General features: G+C 42.9%; 1 protein-coding gene across 5 annotated transcripts in view; it reads right to left on the reverse strand.

The window, feature by feature from the left end:
* The window catches only part of PAK2 (p21 (RAC1) activated kinase 2), a 1120998-nt gene that overhangs the window by 584374 nt on the left and 516650 nt on the right, over positions 1–19974 (reverse strand). For all 5 annotated transcript variants that reach the window (XM_044070347.1, XM_044070345.1, XM_044070348.1 and 2 more), the window contains one exon: positions 2016–2116. In XM_044070347.1, coding sequence (XP_043926282.1) covers positions 2016–2116 — 101 coding nt within the window. The remainder of the gene's footprint in view (positions 1–2015; positions 2117–19974) is intronic.

Genomic DNA, 19974 nt, shown 5'->3' on the forward strand with positions numbered 1-19974 from the left:
TTTAATGCCAACATATTTGCTAAAAACAAAACCAAAGTTGTCTGAAGGATGAGCAACATTTCAATTATGTGCTGATAAAATCTCCCTTTTTCCTTTTCATGTTTTGTGGTAAAGTTTCATGGTATGCTGATAATTAAACAATTTACAGCCAATTTAAGTTAAAAATAATAAAAAATGCTGCCCCTCTCCTAGAATGGAGGGAACAGGCAAGTAAGAGAATATAGTCAAAACCGAGAGGAACACACTTGACTTGGAAAGGCTCCAGATTCCTTGCCTCTTTTTCGTGTCTGCCCTATTCCCTGCCTCCTTTCCGCTGCCTTGCCTTAAATGCTTTCTGTTTAAACTAATGGCCCATTATTGCTTGAAGGAAAACTTTTACTATAATTAGGAAAAGGAGGAAAGAAATGTTTGCACTTCTTACCTTCCCCCCCCCCAATGATATTATTGAGCAAAAGGGCATTGTCCAAAGAACCACATGGGAGTGTCAACTCACATTGCCTAGTAAAGGCTAGATTCTCAGGCCTGCTTGCATACTTACCACAGCACCTGAAGGGACTGCCCTGCCACAGACATTTAACTGCATGCTTATGACCTCAATTCCAGTCTGAGACAGCCTAAGAAATGTTTGCTTAGGTGGTCATTCTTGGACCTCTTTCATTATTTCCTCAATTTGCCTAGGACTACCTGTCTGATACTGGAGAATATGGTTTGACAATTAACATTCCTGGTGCCAGGAATACAGAATGTACATATGGTCTTCCAAAACATTTCTCTAAAATGTGGTTTTCTTTATGATGGGAAGAGTATTACTGACAGGTGTCAGCTTGGACTTAGTATCATCATCAGATATTAAACGCTTCCACAGCAGGGTCTGCAACTACTTTTTTTGCAAAGATATTTAATTATTATAAATAGTCTTAACACTTGGATTCCCATATGAACAGTCAATTATAAGGACAGGACAGCATTCTGTAATGTTACCCTCTGGATAAAGTATCCAGACAGAACACACTTACTAATCTATTAACTGCTGGTGGCACCTGGCTCTCCTACTGAGGAAGGTACAGATGCTTTTTGGCCAAAAACATTTTTTTATGCCCAAATAAAGGCCAAGGGTTACACACTGTGGAGTAAAGGTTTTGTTAGAAAAGGGCGCATGGTGTTTTGCAAGCCTAGGTGAAAAACACTATTACAGATACTAGTCCTTTAACAGAGTGCCTCCTGTATGTAGATTTGTTGGTAATCTTTTCTAGGGACTTCACTGGCCTCAGAGATACCCAAAATCACAACAGAAAATAAGCAAATTCAAAGCAACACAAAAGGAAAGGTGCAATAAAATGAAAATAAAGAGAACCCAGTCTGGGTACTTTGTTTCAACCAATCAACTTTCATAAGTGTCCCAATGGATAGATTTGTAACTGGTCTGTGTGGCAAGTAGAAACAACAAACACCATTCTTATCTTTCATCAACACTTAAATTTAAAACCTCATTGTGAGGAAGAGACCATGCTGAAAACATTCAGAGTTCTAGAGGTCAGGCCAGATGAATGAACATTTGCTTACACTGCATAAAGTAGTGTGGCAAATGACAAACTTTAGCAATGATCTGGATTACTCAGCCTATACAATATGTACAGGTGTGTTGGTTGTGGAACCTTAAAATTTAGCAATACACTCCTGCCAGATTCTAAACACAGCTCATTTTTGGATCAAGCATGACAGCAAGGCAACTCAGTGGTACACACACACACAATGGTGAAGACAGAGTAAGTCATGACTACTAAACTGTGTGGAGAAAGCAGTAACTTCCTGTTCTGTGAAAGTTCTTCAGCTACTATGGTTTCCTCTTACCTCCCCATAACAGGTGCACTGATTAACTACTCTAAATTCTCTATATACACTGCATTTAGCTTTGTCTTTGTGTCGAACACTGTTGCAGATAAGGATCCAAGAACCAGAACAATTTAACCAGTTAGTTGAATTAAAGAGATGAATATACTTAAAATAGTACTTACAGTGAATTCACCAGTAACTGCATCAAAACCTACATGGATTGTGTGTTCAAAATCTGAAGGTGGAGATATTTCTGGCCTTTCTTTCTCTTTCTTCTTGCTTCCTAAGAGGATTAAGGGAGAAGCAATAATGAAAAATGTCATCCAGTTATCAGAATGAAGGCATGTTATGTTGTATAGATACATAACTGTTAAACCAGATATTGCTTGGAGCTTCCTATTAAGTTGCATAACAAACATTTTGACTTTCCAGCAGGTCACCCCAGTAGCATTCAGCACCAATTTTCAACCAGGGGTCCCACACATGACAAGCACATACCAACTTCACAAACTCTAAATTCTCAATGTATGCACTCCCTCTCTCACACACACTCAGATCTTCTCAAAAGGTACTTAGTGGGGAATAAGACTCTCAGAAACAGATTACTAGGGAATAAGAACTCTCTCTCCTGAACTCATGAAGAGCCTTGAAATGATGGAGGAGGGATGGAATACAGGAGAAGCACAAATACCGATTATCAGCTTTCTTCTTTAACCTTGATTTTTGAAAAAGGATAGACAACCCAGTACTCTGCCATGTGGAAAGCAAGCCCCACCCCCCAAGCAATCCCAGAACTTATACCAACTTAAGAGACTGCCATCTCTCAGAATATCAAAATATTCCCTTTTCTCTTGAGGCAATCTGGATTTTCAGTCATTTAGATTCCACAGCCCAGGACTCAGAATTGAGTGAGTCTCAAATTCAGTTGTAGAATAAGAACTTCCAGGACAGTTCCTGAACTTACACAGCCATGTAAATGGATAGCAATGGCATAGTCATGATCATGAAGCAAATGTTTCAGGCAAAAGTGCATTTTTCAAAGGCTGCCTCAAGTAAAAAGAAGTTATGTACTTACCATAACAATCCATCTATGCTGTTGATTTTCATTCCTCCTTAATTGATGGGTCGGATCCGATATCTCGGATCTGTCTCAGCCATTACAAAATCTTGTGGCCATCTGGAACTCTCTGGCTTTTCCCTTACCCATAATAAACCAACCCCCATTATCTCAGACATTGTTTGCAAGCTATAAAAAAGACAACTGACATTTACAACTTTACATATACATATCCTACAGAGAGAGAGAGATATACAAGTAACCAGTGACACATTTGGAGCTGGTAATGTTCACAAGATAATAAATCTGTTAAGAGCTGCTCATTCTTCTAAAATAAACCCAACAGGGTTGGGGGCTGGTGGGTGGGAAGTCTAGGAGGAATGAAAATCAACACAGAAGGAATGGTGTGGTAAGTACGCAACTTCTTTATCTGATGATGTTAATTTTCATTCCATCCTCAACTGATGGGGCAGAGTCTTCAGCTACCTTATATCAAGGGCAGACTCATGGAAGGATACTCAAACACCACTGAGGTTGATGATGCTCCAAACTCAGAAGACAATCCTATTTCTAACTGATAAAAGCTTAGGAAGGAATCATGTTGCTCTTGCACAAAGGTCATCCATGGATGTTCTTGATTATAGGTTCATAGGTTCATACTAGGCTATCTGCCCTAGGGCATTTATAAGCCTAGCCAGAGTATGTTTGGCTTTCGCCACCCATTTTAAATTAATTTTGCTATGCCCTTTTTCGAGGTTAGTATACTGTGCCTCTGTCTAACAGTGACACAGAAGTGATACCCGGGGTAAACCTACGATCTCCCATCCACTCATCAAGATTCCTCTTGAAAAGAGTCAATGAGGGACTCTGCCTAACCTGGACTGGGATTTTATTCCAGAGTGAAGGGAGCCTCTGGGTTATGAATCTGTCCCTCCAGCATGTCCTATTTATTTCAGTGCTGAGGTTCAAGTCTCTCGAGCGTGTAGCTCGATGGGATTTGGATTTTTTGAGGTGCAGCATGTCCCTTAATTCCGGGTTGGACATGGCCTTATACGTCAGGCACAGGTCACCTCTGAGCAGGCGGTATGCCACTGAGTAGAGCTGGAGTTTCTTTAACCGGGCAGCATATGGCATCTGTTTGAGCCCTTTGATCCTCTTGGTGAGGTACTTTTGGGGTCTTTCCAGTTGCTGCAGGTGTACATCCCAAAAGGGGCATTGTACTCAATTATGGGCCTGATGAGGGATGAGTAAAGAGGCACGATGACCTCCCCTAATCTAGATGTGAATCCCTTCATGATTAGGTGGGCTATATAAAATGTTTTTCTAACCACTTTGGCCACGTGGTTGTCAAATGAGAGATTGCTATCAACTTGGGTCCCCAGGTCCCTAATTACTTCTTCTGTACTTAATGGATTACCACCTATGTGGTAATTTGTGGGCACTTTGTTTTTGCCAAAGGGGATGACTATACACTTTTTGAAGTTTAGCTTGAGGCCATGGCTCTGGCACCAGTTGTCTGTTTCTATGAGGCCCTTTTGGAGGATGCTTGTGTCGGCTGGAGAGTCGATTATGGCCCAGTTTGCAGTCATCTGCGAACTTGGTCAGCCACAGTCCTTCCGTGTTGGCCTGTACCTCCGAGAAATATATACCAAACAAGAGAGGTCCCAGGACTGAGCCTTGTGGGACACCACTTGTAACTGGTTTGGAGTCTGACATGGCTCCAGCAATTCTAACCATGTGGGTTCTGTCCTTGAGCCAGTTTGCAACCCATCTAGTGACATAGGGGTTTATATTTAAGCTGGTGAGCTTATCTATAATGCCCGAGTGGGGTATTGTATCGAAGGCTTTTGCGAGGTCCAGATAGGCTGTGTGGACCACCTTCCCTTCGTCAATGGCCTTTGGTGACTGTTTCAAAGAAGTCAACCAGGTTTAAGAGGCAGGATCTGCCCTTAAAGCCAAACTGGGTAGGATCCAGTGTCTGTAGGTCCCCAATATCTTTATTTATTGAGGTCCATGATGATCCTTTCCATAGCTTTGCAGACCAAGCTAGTCAGGCTTATGGGGCGATAGTTTCCAGGGTCTGTTGAGGCACCACCTTTGTGGAGAGGGACCACTGTTGCTGTACGCCACTCTTTGGGTACATATCCTGTAGTAAGGCTGAGATTGAACAGTAGTTTTATGTTTGGGTTTAGCTCTTCTTGGAGTTCATGAAGGACGCAGCCTGGGACACCGTCTGGTCCCATTGATGCTGTGTTTTTTGCTTTGGAGAGGGCGGCTCCCACCTGAGCATCTGAGATGTCAGGAGGCAGCACTCTGCTGGGATAGATATTTGCCCTTTTGGTGGGGGGGGGGAGTTTGCGCTGAACCTGTCCGCTAGGATGTTGGCAATGTCTGTGGGATCAGTGTATTTTTTGTCATTTTGGACTAATTCTGAGCATATCTGGGAATTCCCACCCAGGCTCCTAACATAACTAAAGAAAGCCTTGTGATTATCCTTAGTGTCCTGTGCAATTTTTCTCTCAAAGCTGGCCTTTGACGATTTTATGAGTGCCCTTAGTTTTTTGCTAATACTGATCAGAGATGCCTTCCCTTTTTGGGATTTTGCTCTATCATGTAGTAGCTTCCTCCTATTGTATAGTTTGTTTATGGCTGGGGTCCACCAGACAGGTAGTCTGCCTTTGGAGGATTGGGTCTTGGTTTTATTTGGGATTGCATGATCCATGCAGTCCTGAAGGTGTTCATAGAATGCATTTATAAAGGATTCTGCGGTCTGGGCCGTATTTTCCACAGGCCCGGGGGCTTTGAAGGATTCCACCTTGGTTTTGAGGAGTGTGAAATTTGCTTTAGAGAAGTTTTTCACTGTGGTTTTCTGGGCAGGGGGTGGGGTCAGGATGTGAATATCCAGTGAGATCAGTTTATGGTCTGATCTTACCAGTGAGGGATACACTTCTGGTCTGGAGCATAGAGTCCCCATGTTGGTGATGATCAGGTCCAGTATGTTTTCCCCTCTTGTGGGAGTGGTAACAAGTTGTTCCATAGCATTTGAGTTTATGAATTCTAGGAACCTTTGGGCAAGGGTGTTGGAGCTAGAGTAATGCTCCCAATCTATGTTTGGGTAGTTGAAGTCGCCCAATATAATGGTGTTCGAGAGACCTTCATATTTTCCAGTGTTCTCAGGAAGGCCGAGTGGGGTTCCTGGGTTTGGGAGGGTGGTCTGTAGCAGGCTATAAACTGGAAGGCAGTTTTACCCACTGTTAGTTGCACATGGATAGTCTCCGATGCTTCGTGCTTTGCCACCAACCTGGAGGTGTGGGTATCTTTGATGAATATCGATACTCCCCCTCCTTTTGTGGTTCGGTCCAATTTTTGGGGCCGAAAAGCATGGTATGAGGTATAACCTGGTAGTGCTGGGGTGCTCTCGGGACCCCTGAACCAGGTTTCTGTTACTGCACAGATATCGATGTTCTCCATGCTAAGCAGAGTTTCGAGTGCGTGCATCTTGAGGTTTAGACCTCTAGCGTTGAGTAGCATTACTCTTAGTTTCTTATCCCTTGTGATACCTATGGAGGTGGGTTTGTCTTTTGAGCCTTGCCTAAAAAAGGCACTATGGGGGTAGCAAGAGCCTTTGCCAATATCCGAAAGCCCAGGGGTGACAGGTGCAAGCCGTCCCTAGCAAAGCATCGTGGCTTGTGCATATCATCCCAAGCTGATAGGCATTGGATCCCCTTTGAATGACACCAATACTTAAGCCAATTGTTGAAATTGATCATCTTGTCTTCATACTGTGGCATCATTCTTGGTGAGGGTAAGATGCTACTCAAGGTCAGGGTCATACCAGCCTGGGCTACATGCTCAGAGAGCTCCTCTATGTCTCTTTTCATGTAGTCCAGGGAGGTACGTCTCAGGTCATTCACACCAGCATGGACAATGACTGAGTCATATTTGTACTTGCCTTGGAGTGACCTGAGTGCTTGTGTTATGTGGCGGATCCTAGCGCCAGACAGGCTGCTCACCGTGACCTTCTCCTTGTTCAGCCTGGTGAGCGGGACGTCAGTGTGCCTGACGATAGTCACCTATTACAAGTGTATCAGGTGTGTTTTTAGCCTTAAGGGCTGTGACTGTTCGGCACACTGGCTTTGTGAGATATGTGTTGCATGTGTTTTTTTTTTTGGGGTAGCGGTTGCTTGAGTGTCTGCTTTGGAGGTCTCTGCTGCTTAGGCAGATCTTTTAGAGCCTCCGAGTATGTTTTTGTGTGATTATGTGTTTGGTTTGCTGTCGTGGTAGGTCTATGTGAGACTGGAATTGTAGTGAGTGTGGTTTCCTTCTCCTCCTGACTGGTTTTGCCAGTACTGAGTTGAGAGAGCTTAGCCTCCAGTTTGGCTATATGGTTGCATCTCTCACATGTGTTGGAATTTGTTGGGAGGAGGAGAGGGTTGTCTGTGTACATGAGGCAGTTGTAACATTGCCTCAAGATTCCCATATTCACCAGCTGGACCAGAGAGGAGACTGATTTGAGGCAAGTGCCATGGATCTGGTTGAATGAACCCGTATATGTTTTGATAATGTAAATTCAATTTGTTATAAATAAAGGAGATGTAGCCATAAGCAACCTGTCTACATAAATTTGAGCCGTGGTTTACCCAGTTTTATATCTGCAAAAGAAACAAAATCTGTAGTTCTGATACCTTTTGCTCTATGTAAATAGAAATGTAATTGTCTACAAACATCCAATAAAGGTAGTCATTCTTTGTCCCTGTTTGTGTCTTTTGGAAAGATACACTGATGTAAATTGACTAAAATTAAATTATACTACTACTATGGGCAAAAAAGATGCCTCACTTCATAAACAGACAATCTCAGTGATGGTGAACCTTTTGGGCTCGGCTTGCCAAAAATTTGGAAAATACCTATCTTGCCTCTGCTGGTGTGTCACCCCCCCCCCCCCCCCCCCAGAACAAGAGAGAAAATTCTTTACATATTCATTTATTTGTCCAATCATCTGTGCTACTATGCATTATAAAAGTAAAAGAAAAAACAGTGACTTACAATAGGGGAAAAGTACAGTTTTGTACCTACCAGAAATATAGATGTTCGAGTGTATACCCTGCTGCAGTCATCACACTTGGGTTATCCTGCCGTCAGGAGGTCCCGCAGTCGGCCAGAATTCCAAAGTCTTGGTCTGGCGTCGGTTGCTGTCACTTCTTCCCTGACATCAGTGCGCCAGGGGTATACAAGAGGCATCCAACACCATTTTCTTCAGTTTTTCTTGCCCCAGATATATATATATATATATATATATATATATATATATACGTAACCCACAATCGATCCAGCACTCCAGAAAATAAAAATAAACCAAGCCAAGATGTACAGAAGTTTATTAGGCAACCAGCCCAACAAAAAACCCAGACCGGTGGCCGGTTTCGCTCACAGCGTCCTCAGTGTGTATCGTAATACAGCAAGGACCCGGATTTAAAGACGAAAATACATACGTCATAGCCAAACAAAAAGTTACGCTTGCTTTAAAGTTATCAATAGTGGTCACATATCTTTAAAGTAAAAGCCAACTGAGAACACACCATATACATTATAAATACTTACAAAATACATTTCCCAATGAAATCTTGCTATTCACTGTATATAGTACTGTTGCAAAAACATCCCAAACTTTATATTATTTTAAATTAAATAACCAGAACCACCAAACACAGAACCCCTCACTAATGTGACTAAAGAACTGAAAAATTAAATACATGTGAATAAACAAAATTAAACAATAATGCAATGTGCTTAATCCCCAAGGAACCACCACCTAATCTCATAACCTCTTATGTTATCTAGTACCCCTCAAAATCAATATGTTACAAAAAATCAAAACACATTTCCTCAATAATGATCACTGATACTCATATGTTATAAATAAAAAACATATACATATATAAATAATAAAACATGAAAAAATATATTTTTTATAAATCTTCATATGTAATTAACCTCAAAGGTAGAGTGTATAAATACACCCTGACACCCTACATCCATATACTTTCATTATTACCAATAGTTGTTTACCAATGATAATTTAATCCTGGTTTAAATAAAGCCCCCAAGTTAACAATCCATCTTCTTTCCTTCTTGGTTAGTATTTGATGTCTATGGTGATCATTAATATTATGCATAACCACCAAATCGAGCCCTATAAATATAAAGTGTGTCGTATTATGTACCAATTTATGTTTATACAGAGCACTTCTAGTTCGCTGACATTTTATGTCGCTAATATGAAGGGCTATTCTCTGTTTAAATGTAAAGGAGGTCTGTCCTACATAAAACGCTCCACACTGGCAAACCGCCATATAAACAACCCAGGAGCTATTACATGTAATAAGGTATCTTATATCGAACACCTTTCTTGTGTTGACAGAAGTAAATGATTTCGTTTTTGCCATAACCTTGCAATATTTACATGTGCCACAGAATGTACAGCCCACAGAGCTGGTCTGAATAGATTTATATATTGTACCTTTCTTAAAGGAAGACAAATGTTGTCCTATATTTTTACCCCTTCTATATCCAAAGTGACACATGATCAACATAATTGGTAAAAAATGAATCTGAATGTAAAATATGCCAGTGTCTAGCCAATATATTCTTGATGTTAAATGTATTACTACCATAAGTGGTAATAAACCTTATATATTGACTGTCCACCCTTGGTTCCCGATCCACCAATAGTGTCGATCTGTCCATTTGGCTAGCTTTCCTATGTGCTTGCATAACCTGGCTCTTTTTATAACCTCGACTGATAAACCTATTCTGCAAGTCCAAAGCTTGTGTCTCATACATGCTAGTTTGTGAACATATCTTCCTGACCCTTTGAAATTGGGATCCGGGTATATTTTGGATAGTGTGGGGGGGATGGCAACTGCTGGCATATAAAAATCCATTTTTAGAAAAAGGTTTCCTATGTAAATCTGTAAACAGAGATCCATCTACAGACTTACCAACTTTAACATCCAAAAATTCCACTATTTCTTGACTAATCACCTATAAATTTAATCCCATAAGGATTTTGATTAAGATATTTTACAAATTTCCGCCAGTCAGATGTCTGTCCCCCCCCACACTACCCAACAATCATCCAGATACCTACGCCACATAAGCTGTGGTTTGAATTCAATAGGCATAACATATATATATTGGGCTTCCAAATACCCCATAAACAAATCAGCAGAGGTCGGGGCAAAAGTAGCCCCCATTGCTGTCCCTTTGACCTGTAAATACCATTGATTATTAAAGGTGAAGGCATTATGTTCTAATACCAGCTTGAGCAATTGAATCAAAAACTCTTGCTCATGTGGGCTGTACATTCCAGATTGTTTCATCCAAAAGTCCACAGCCATAATCCCCCCCTTGGTGTGGTATATAGATATTGTACATCGAGAGTACCCAAATATTCATCCACTGAGACTTCTAAATTTTCTATTAAAGATAAAAATTGTTGGGTATCTCAGATCCGTGCTGTAATAAGGACCAACAATTTTTTTAATTTGTACTCTAAATATTCCGAAAGGGGTTCTGTCAAAGAACCCCTACCTGCCACAATAGGCCGACCTGGGGGATTAATTAATCTCTTATGGATTTTTGGAACCATATAAAAATACTGTGAACTCGGATAATCAACCTGTAATTGTTTTTTAAGTTGCAAAGTAATAACTTGTGTATCATAAGCTTCTGTTAAAAACCCATCTATCTGATGTTTATACTCTGAAGTAGGATCACTACTTAATACTGAGTAATACACTGTATCAGTCAGTTGTCTACTTGCTTCTGCCATGTAATGTGCTCTGTCCCAAATAACCACTGCCCCCTCCTTTATCAGCACTCACTATAATAATTTTAGTATTATTCATAAGTCCTGTCAAAGCTTCCTTCTCATTTGATGTTAAATTTTGAAAACCTGAACAAAAAACCTCAGATTCATTCAAATGCAAATCCTTTAATATTAGTTATTCAAATATTTTAATTGTGCTGTGATAGGGGGCACAAATTGTGATTTTCTAAACTGGAAACCACCTGGTTTAAATTCAGTAGAAATATTTTCCTTTTGTGCAAAAAAATATTTTAAATTTAGTTTTCTGCAAAAACTTTTGACATCATTTATAACATCATACTGTGACACAAAAAATGAAGGAATAAATCCAAGGCCTTTATTCAACACACTGATTTCACTGGAGGAAAGTGAATAAGTAGTAAGGTTAATGACTAAGTTGTTAATGTCATTAGCCAAATTAAACTCAGTATAAGAATCTGAGTCTACTGTTGTAACAAATTGTCCTGGAATATCTTCCTTACAACCTCGTCCACGTCCACAATGTTTGCGGCCTGCCCTTCTAAAGGGGCTTTATATCTTTTTGAAACTGGTGAGGGAACATCCTGCACATCCCCCATTTCTGGTTCAGTGTCCGTATTAGATAAACTAGATGAGTACTCCGAAGCACTAGATGGTGCATCATGTCTCCTTAAAATGGACTTGACCCGTTTTCTTTTGGGCCTGGGGATTTGTTTATCTTCCATAAATTGCACACCCCTTTTTTGTTTTTTCCATGTATACACTGTAGCCTTGTTGAAATCACTAACATCCCGTTGATATTTATGCATCTTCCTTTTACCCAGTTCCTTGTCATATGTCTCGGTCATAAACTGTGTATGCAGATTCTGGTAATCCGAAGAATTAACAAATACCCAAGTGCGTTCAAAAAGTACAGTTTTGCACCTACCATAAATGTAGATGTTCGAGTGCTAATACAGCTACAGTCATAACAGATGGGTTCTCCTGCCGTCAGGCGGGTCCTCGGTCGGCCAAATTCCAAAGTCTAGGTCCGGCGTTGGTTGTCGTCGCTTCTTCCCTGACGTCAGTGCGACAGGGGTATAAAAGAACCAGCCGACGCCATGTTCTTCAGTTTTTCTTGCCCCAGATGTCAGGTGCCCCCAGAAGGAAGGCAATACATAACATTATGAAGTAATGCAATGCAATATAATCAAAAAACAGTAGTTGCAAGCAAATACACCATAAAAGAACACCCCTAGAGGGGAAGGAGGGAGGGAAACCTGGACTGTAGCTGTATTAGCACTCGAACATCTACATTTATGGTAGGTACAAAACTGTACTTTGTTCATCGTGCATACAGCTTGCAGTCATAACAGATGGGTAGAATCCCAAAGCTAAGAAAAGGGTGGTAGGCACTAGGTGGAACTAGGAGGAGCCAAAATGCCCTGCAAGACTGCAGTGGCAAAGCCTGCTCTAGATTTGGAGTATAATGGTAGGTTGTAGTGTTTGGAGAAGGTATGCACAGAACTGCAAGTGGCTGCTTCCAAGATATCCTTGGTAGGAACTCTTCTGAGAAAGGCTGCAGAGGTGGCTGTGGCCCTGGTGGAGTGAGTTCTAATGCCTGTAGGAACAGTTTTGCCATGAAAGGAATAGCAAAAGCATATGCAGTGGGCTACCCATTTTGAGATTGTCTGCTTGGAAATTGGCTTTCCTGGAGCTCCTACGGCGTACGCCACAAAAAGCTGTTCTGATTTTCTAAAAGGCTTTGTTCTGTCCAAATAACGCAGTTGCCTGTGGATGTCCAAGGAATGTAGTAATCTCTCCCCTTTGCTTTGAGGATTGGGATAAAAAGTAGGTAAATGTATGGCCTGATTTAAAGCTACCCTGGATACCACTTTAGGCATAAAGGAAGGGTTGGTTCGTAATGAAACTCTGTCCTGATGGAAGATGATAAAAGGCTGGACAGCCATGAGGGCCTGTAGTTCTGAAACTCTACGAGCTGAAGTGATAGCCAGAAGGAAAGCTGTTTTCCAGGACAAATATTGCAAATCTGATGAAGCAGCTGGCTCAAAAGGAGGCAGTCAGTTTTTTCAGAATGAAATTTAGCTCCCAAGCAGGTATTGGTTGATTCCTTGGAGGTCATAAATTCTTAGCCCCTCTGAGGAACCGTCTTAAAAGAGGGTGAGAGAATAAAGGAGGATCAGTGTTGTATTCTGCGGAAATGGCTAAGGCATGGATTTTGATGGAGGAGAACGAAAGTCCACTGCTTAGTAGTTCAGCCAAATATTGTAGTATTTGAAGAAAATTCAGTTTTCCAGGGTTCTGACCCTTTTTCTTATTCCAGACACAAAAACGTTTCCATTTTGCGGAGTAAGCTTTTCTAGTTGATGGCCTCCTGGCCTCCAAAATGACATCCTGCACCTCCATGGAGAGTAGGGCCTGCTGTGATGCTAAGGAATCTTCCATGTGGCTAGATTGAGTGTTTTTAGCTGACTGTGAAGAGTTTTGAAGCTGTGCTGAGTCAGAAGAAGAGGCATTAGAGGCAGGGTCCATGGAGGGGAATGAGTCAGGCTCCTCAGGAGTGAGTACCAGTGTTGCCTTGGCCAGTCCGGAGCAATGAGGATCATCTTTGGTCTGTCTGCTCTGGTCTTCAATAGGACTTTGGGCAGCAGAGGAAGAGGTGGGAAGGCAAACTGTCACTGATGTCCAGCTGAAAGAGAGAGCGTCCACTCTCCAGGTCTTTGGGTGGAAGGTCCTCGAGCAGAATTTTGTCAATTGATGATTTTTGTGGGAGGCAAAGAGATCTATGTCTGGCCTTCCCCATTCTTGGATTATTTCTGTAAAAACTTTTGGATGCAACATCCATTCGTGTGGATCTGTCATATTCCTGCTTAGGTTGTCTGCCAGCGTGTTTTCCTTGCCTGGCAAGTACTGTGCTTGTCCATTTGTAAGTCCATGGCCATGTTCCAAAGTGATATGGCCAGTCTGCATAGGGGGTAGAAATGTGTTCCTCCCTGCTTGTTTATGTACCACATAACTGTGGTGTTGTCCGTTCTTATCAATAGTTGACCTGGTTGTAGAAGGTCCTTGAAAGCTATAATAACATTTATTACTGCTAGCATTTCTTTTTGATTGATGTGAAGGTGCTTTTCTTTTTGGGACCATTTTCCCTGAATGCACCGGTCTGTCATGTGCGCCCCCCAGGCGTAGTCAGAGGCGTCTGTTGTGATGACTTGATTTGCTTGAGGCTTGCTGAATGGAAGACCTGTGTTTGCTTGACATGCTTGAGCCCACCACAGAAATTCCTTTTGCAGACATGGAAGTAGCGGTATTATTGTTTCCAAACTGTGGCTGTGTTGAGACCATATGTTTTTTAGGTACCATTGTAGTTTTCTCATATGCAGCTTTGCACATGGGATTAGCAAGATGCAAGATGCCATGAATCCCAGAGCCTGCAGGATTTTCCTTGCAGTCAGCCTGGTGCAATTTGCCAGTGTTTTGAAGTATTGAATTAGTTGCCCCTGCTTCTCTGGCGTGAGGTAGGCCATCTGGGTGTTTGTGTCCAAATTGGCACCCAGGAAAATTATATTTCGAGAGGGTATTAGCCTTGATTTCTCTTTGTTGACGGTGTATCCCAGAGAGTTTAATAACATTATTACATAAGCCAGATGTTTCAGAAGAATGTGCTTGCTGTCCGCTTGGATCAGGCAGTCGTCCAAATAAGGGTATATTTGTATCCCTTGAAGTCTGCAGTAGGCAATTACTGATGCCAGACATTTCGTGAATACTCTGGGCGCAGTAGATAAGCCAAAGGGCAATGCAGAGAATTGATAATGGGTTGAACCTGCAAGAAATCTGAGGTATCTTCTGCAATTTTATCTGATTGGGACATACAGGTATGCCTCCTTGAGGTCCAATGTTACCAGCCAGGACTCCTTGCCCAGCATGGGAAGAAGTTGCTGTAGAGTGAGCATCTTGAATTTTGGTACGAGTAGGAATGTGTTTAGGATGGAAAGATCCAAAATAGGTCTCCAATCTTTTCCCTTCCTTGGCACCAGAAATAGCCTGGAATAAAAACCTTGACCTTGTTCGTGTGTAGGTACCTCTTGAATAGCTTTCATGTTTATAAGATCTGAAATTTGCTTTTGTGCCTCTGCCCTTTGATTGTGTGGCAGTTTTGGCATGCCTCTCATTTTTGGAAGGGTATGAAAGTGGAATTTGTAGCCTCTGTTTATAATGTCCAGGATCCATTTGTCCTTTGTGACAACATGCCAATTTTTTGAGAATAGTGCCAGCTTTCCTCCTAAGGGGGCTGCCATTTGAGACCTGGTTGACCTGCAAAGGGGAAAGTCATTGGGTTTGCTTTCTGAAAGATTGCGAGTTGTCCTCACCACCTCTTGGTGTAGGAGCTTGCCATTGTCTGCCTCTGTACGATCCTTGTGGTTGTCCTCTGCCCCTCGGGCGCCTGCATCTGCCTCTTTGGGATCTGTCCGTGGCAGGAAAGGACCAGTTTTTGGAAGGCCAATTTCTACTAAAACGTGGTGGTTGAACCTGCAGAAATTCTTTCACAGTTTGCATTGATTTAGCTTTTTCCTCCACTTTTCGTAATACTTCCTCAGCATTTGCCCCAAATAGTACATCCTTTTGAAGAGGGGCGTCTAGTAATTTAGCTTTGACATGATCAGGCAAGGTTTGTCCCTTGAGCCAAGCATGCCTGCGTATGACTGAGCCTGTAACAGCAGCTCTACATGAGGCTTCTAGAGCATCAAAACCACATTGTAAGGTATGTTTACCCACTTGTTCTGCACTATGCATCAAATCCTGCAACTCCTTCAAGTCTGGTTGTTCAGGTTGTGACATTTTACTTTTCAATTGGGATAACAGAAACTGTTGGTATTTTAGCATATGAAACTGACAGTTTAAGGCCCTCATGGTTAAGGTAGCCGAGGTATATACCTTTTTTCCCCACCTTTCTAAGGATCTGGAATCTCTCTCGGAAGGCAATGGATTTTTGGCAATGGAAGCCTCAACTCCCTTGGGTCCCTGTGAGATGGTTTCTAGGTCAGCAGCATGGCTTTTGTAAAGAAATTGGTGTGAGTCAGGAACCCTGTAGTACCTGTCAGGCTTAACTGGAGCTGGAGGTAGAGAGTCTGGGTTAAGGCATGCCTCCGAGTAAACATCATCTAGGATGTCCAAGACAGGAGGTATAGCCAGAGGCCTGTGCTGGGGTAACAAGAGAAATTCCCTGAGCCTTTTCTTGGAATCTGAACAATCCTGGCCTTCCCAGTGGAAGTGTTCCCTTAAGGTATGCAAAGTTTCCCCAAATGAGAAATCCTCAGGGGGGGGGATACAGAAGGAATAGACTCCTCTGCATCAGAGTCTTCAAAAGGGGAGTAAGCCTGTTCCTGATCATCAGAGTGTTCTGAAATAATGGATCCCTGATCAGAGGAGGGGGAATCTTCCTCCACTCTGGGCCTTTTGTCCGGAGGTGGCTGAGAACCTCTGATTAGAGTAATTAAATCCTCAGCCATTTTAAGCATCTGTCTCTTAGGCATGGGGCCTGGAGATGGGCCCTGTGTAACTGGTCTCTTAGGGTGCATAGTTGCTTTAGACTTGGTGCAAGCCTTGATGGAGAAAGAAGAGGAAGATCTGAAGACACCTTGAGTGGAGGCGGACCTGTCCACATTCTGTGTTTCAACTCCAAGAGTGGCTTCGGTATCTGTAGTCGAGGTGTGGGCCGAGGAGCCTGCGACCTCGGGTACAGTAGACACCGCCAAAGATATCGTCGGTAGTCAGGGGCTGCGTAGGTGCCTCGCTGAGAACTGGACCACGTGTAGTCGGCTTTGGCGTGGTGTCGGTAGAGGCCGCGGACCTCGAGTGTCGGTCCTTGTCTTTGCATTTTTTAGACAAAACTGGAGTCGGAGTATCCGACGACATGGTATAGTTAAATGCTTTCCCAAAAAAATGCTGGGCGAACACCGCCCGACGCTTAATAGTGCGTTTGTTGAATGTAGCACAACAGTGACAGACCGAGACGTCGTGGTCTGGGCCTAAACAAGGTATACAGAGGGAATGGAAATCCTTATGCGGTATTTGCTTCCCACAAGAAATACAATTATTAACTTTGTCTGACATCGGTCTGAGGCAAGAAAAGTTTCCCCCACGGGGTACTTAGCTTTTAAGAAGACTTCGGTTTTCCAAATTTTTCGTAATCTCAGGAGCTGGCCGACCGGCACTTGCGAACTGCTTCTGCTTCGGGCACCGCGCGGCAAGAAAGACTGAAGTACAGTTTTGTACCTACCATAAATGTAGATGTCCGATAGGTATGCATCTGCAGTCATCACACGTATGGGTTGTCCTGCCTCAGGCAGCCCTTCGGTCGGCCGGATTCCAAAGTCTGGGTCCGGCGTCAGCTGACGTCGCCCCTTCCCCGACGTCAGAGCGCCTGGGGTATAAAAGCATCAGCCGACGCCATCTTCCTCAGTGTTTCTTGCCCCAGATGCCAGGTGCCCTCAAAGGAAGGCTAAATTTGGAGAAATGCAATAAATTCCAAACATGCGCAGAAATACATATATATACAACAAATACACCATAATAGATAACCCCAGCTAGCTATGAGAGGGAAAAGTACCCAATAAATACCAAAGAGGGGAAGGAGGGAGGGTAAACCTGACTGCAGATGCATACCTATCGGACATCTACATTTATGGTAGGTACAAAACTGTACTATGTCCTTCAAGGATGCATCTGCAGTCATCACATATGGGTAGAATACCATAGCCAATCTGGGGGTGGAGGATCTATGTAAAGGATGGTGTAGCTAAAATGCCCTGCAGGACTGCCGTAGCAAAGCCTGCTCTGGATCTGGAAGATAAAGGTAAATTGTAATGCTTGGAAAATGTATGCACAGAGCTCCATGTAGCAGCTTCTAAAATGTCCTTGGTAGCCACCCCTCTTAAGGCGGCTGTGGAGGTGGCTGTGGCTCTGGTGGAATGAGGTCTAATGTTAGCTGACAGTTTTTCCATGGAAGTAATAACAAAAATGAATGCAATTCCCTATCCATTTTGAAATTGTCTGTTTGGAAATTGCTTTTCCTTGTGCACCAGCAGCATATGCTACCAACAGCTGGTCAGTTTTTCTGTAGTTCTTAGTTCTGTCCAAGTAGTAGCGCAGCTGTCTGTGTATGTCCAGGGTGTGCAGAAGTTTCTCTCCTTTGTTTTGTGGATTTGGAAAGAAGGTAGGCAGGTGAATAGCTTGGTTTAACGAGACCCTGGATACCACCTTTGGCATAAATGAAGGATTGGTTCTCAATGAGACTCTGTCCGGATGAAAAATAAGAAATGGCTGTACTGCCATGAGGGCCTGTAACTCAGATACTCTTCTTGCTGAGGTTATGGCCAGAAAGAAGGCGGTCTTCCAAGACAGGAACTGTAGTTCTGCAGATGCTGCTGGTTCAAAGGGAGGCAGAGTTAGTTTTTCCAACACGAAGTTAAGGTCCCAAGTAGGCACTTGAGGTTTCCTTGGAGGATTGATGTTTTTAATTCCTTTTAGAAACTGTCTTAGGAGAGGATGAGAAAAGACAGGTGGATCAGTATTGTACTCTGCTGAAATTGCTGAAGCATGAATTTTAATGGAAGAGTAAGACAGGCCATTGTGGAGCATTTCTGCCAAGTATTCCAGGATATGTGGCATGTTCATCACTGTCGCATCTAGGCCCTTTGTGGTGTTCCAAGTGTGAAATCTTTTCCATTTTGCTGAATATGCCTTTCTTGTGGAAGGCCTGCGAGCTTCCATGATGATATCCTTCACTCTCTTGGATAGCTTATCCTGAGGAGGAGTCAAGGTATTTTCCAGGCTGTTAGTCGCAAGGTTTTCAGGTTGGAATGCAGAGTTTTGTAATTGCGCTGTGTCAGGAGAAGTGGCCATTGAGGGAGAGGCCATGGTTTCGTATGTGACATGCTCTTGAACAGTGGGTACCAGTGCTGTCTTGGCCAGTCCAGAGTTATCAGAATCACTTTTGGCTGCTCTGTCCTGCTCTTCAGTAAGACCTTGGTCATTAATGGAAGAGGTGGAAATGCATACACTGTTAGAGTTCTCCAGCTGAAAGACAGGGCGTCCACTTTCCATGCTTGTGGGTGGTATGTCCTTGAGCAGAATTTCTTCAGCTGATGATTGTGGGGGGGAGGCAAAAAGATCTATGTCTGGCCTTCCCCATGATTGTGTTATCTGTAGGAAGATGTCTGGGTGCAACATCCATTCGTGTGCATCCATGAAATTTCTGCTTAAGCTGTCCGCCAGTATATTGTCTTTTCCTGGCACAAACTGGGATTGCAGGTCTATATTGAGTTTCAAGGAAAGTTCCCATAGATTCATTGCCAGTCTGCAAAGAGGGTAGGAATGGGTGCCTCCTTGCTTGTTTATGTACCACATAACTGTGGTGTTGTCTGTCCTTATTAGCAGGTGGCCTTGATGCAGAAAGAGTTTGAAGGCCTCGATTGCATGCATCACTGCCAGCATTTCCTTTTGGTTTATGTGCATGCGTAGCTCCTTTTGTGACCATAGTCCTTGAATACATCTGCCCTCCATGTGCGCTCCCCAACCGTGGTCTGAAGCGTCCGTTGTAATGGTTTGGCTGGCTATTGGCTTGCTGAAGGGCAGACCCCTGTTTGATTGGCTTGCTTGAGCCCACTACAGAAATTCCTTTTGGAGACATGGAATGAGTGGGATCAAAGTTTCTAAGCTGTGGCTGTGCTGAGTCCATAAACTCCTTAGGTACCATTGTAGTTTCCTCATATGCAGCCTTGCTTGGGGAATGAGAAGAATGCAAGATGCCATGTAACCCAGGGCCTGCAGGATTTTCCTTGCAGTCCGCTGAGTTTGTCTTGTCAGGTTCTTGAAGTAATCCGGTAGTTGTCTTTGTTTATCTTCTGTGAGAAAAGACTTTGGGTGGTTGTGTCTAGATCCGCACCCAGAAAAGTATTTCTTTGGGATGGAACAAGTCTTGATTTGTGAATGCTGACTATATATCCCAATGCCTGCAGTAGGTGGATGGCATAATTCAAGTCCTTTACCAAAGTTTGTTGGCTGTCCGCTTGTATAAGGCAGTCATCCAGATATGGGTATATTTGAATCCCCTGAAGTCTGCAGTGTGCAATTACTGATGCCAGGCATTTCGTGAATACTCTGGGTGCAGTAGATAAGCCAAAGGGCAATGCTGAGAATTGAAAATGCTCTGAGCCTGCAAGAAATCTGAGGT

This window comes from Protopterus annectens, chromosome 4.part1 (genome assembly GCF_019279795.1).
Source record: "Protopterus annectens isolate FY-2018-M chromosome 4.part1, PAN1.0, whole genome shotgun sequence".
Classification (NCBI taxonomy): Eukaryota; Metazoa; Chordata; order Ceratodontiformes; family Protopteridae; genus Protopterus; species Protopterus annectens.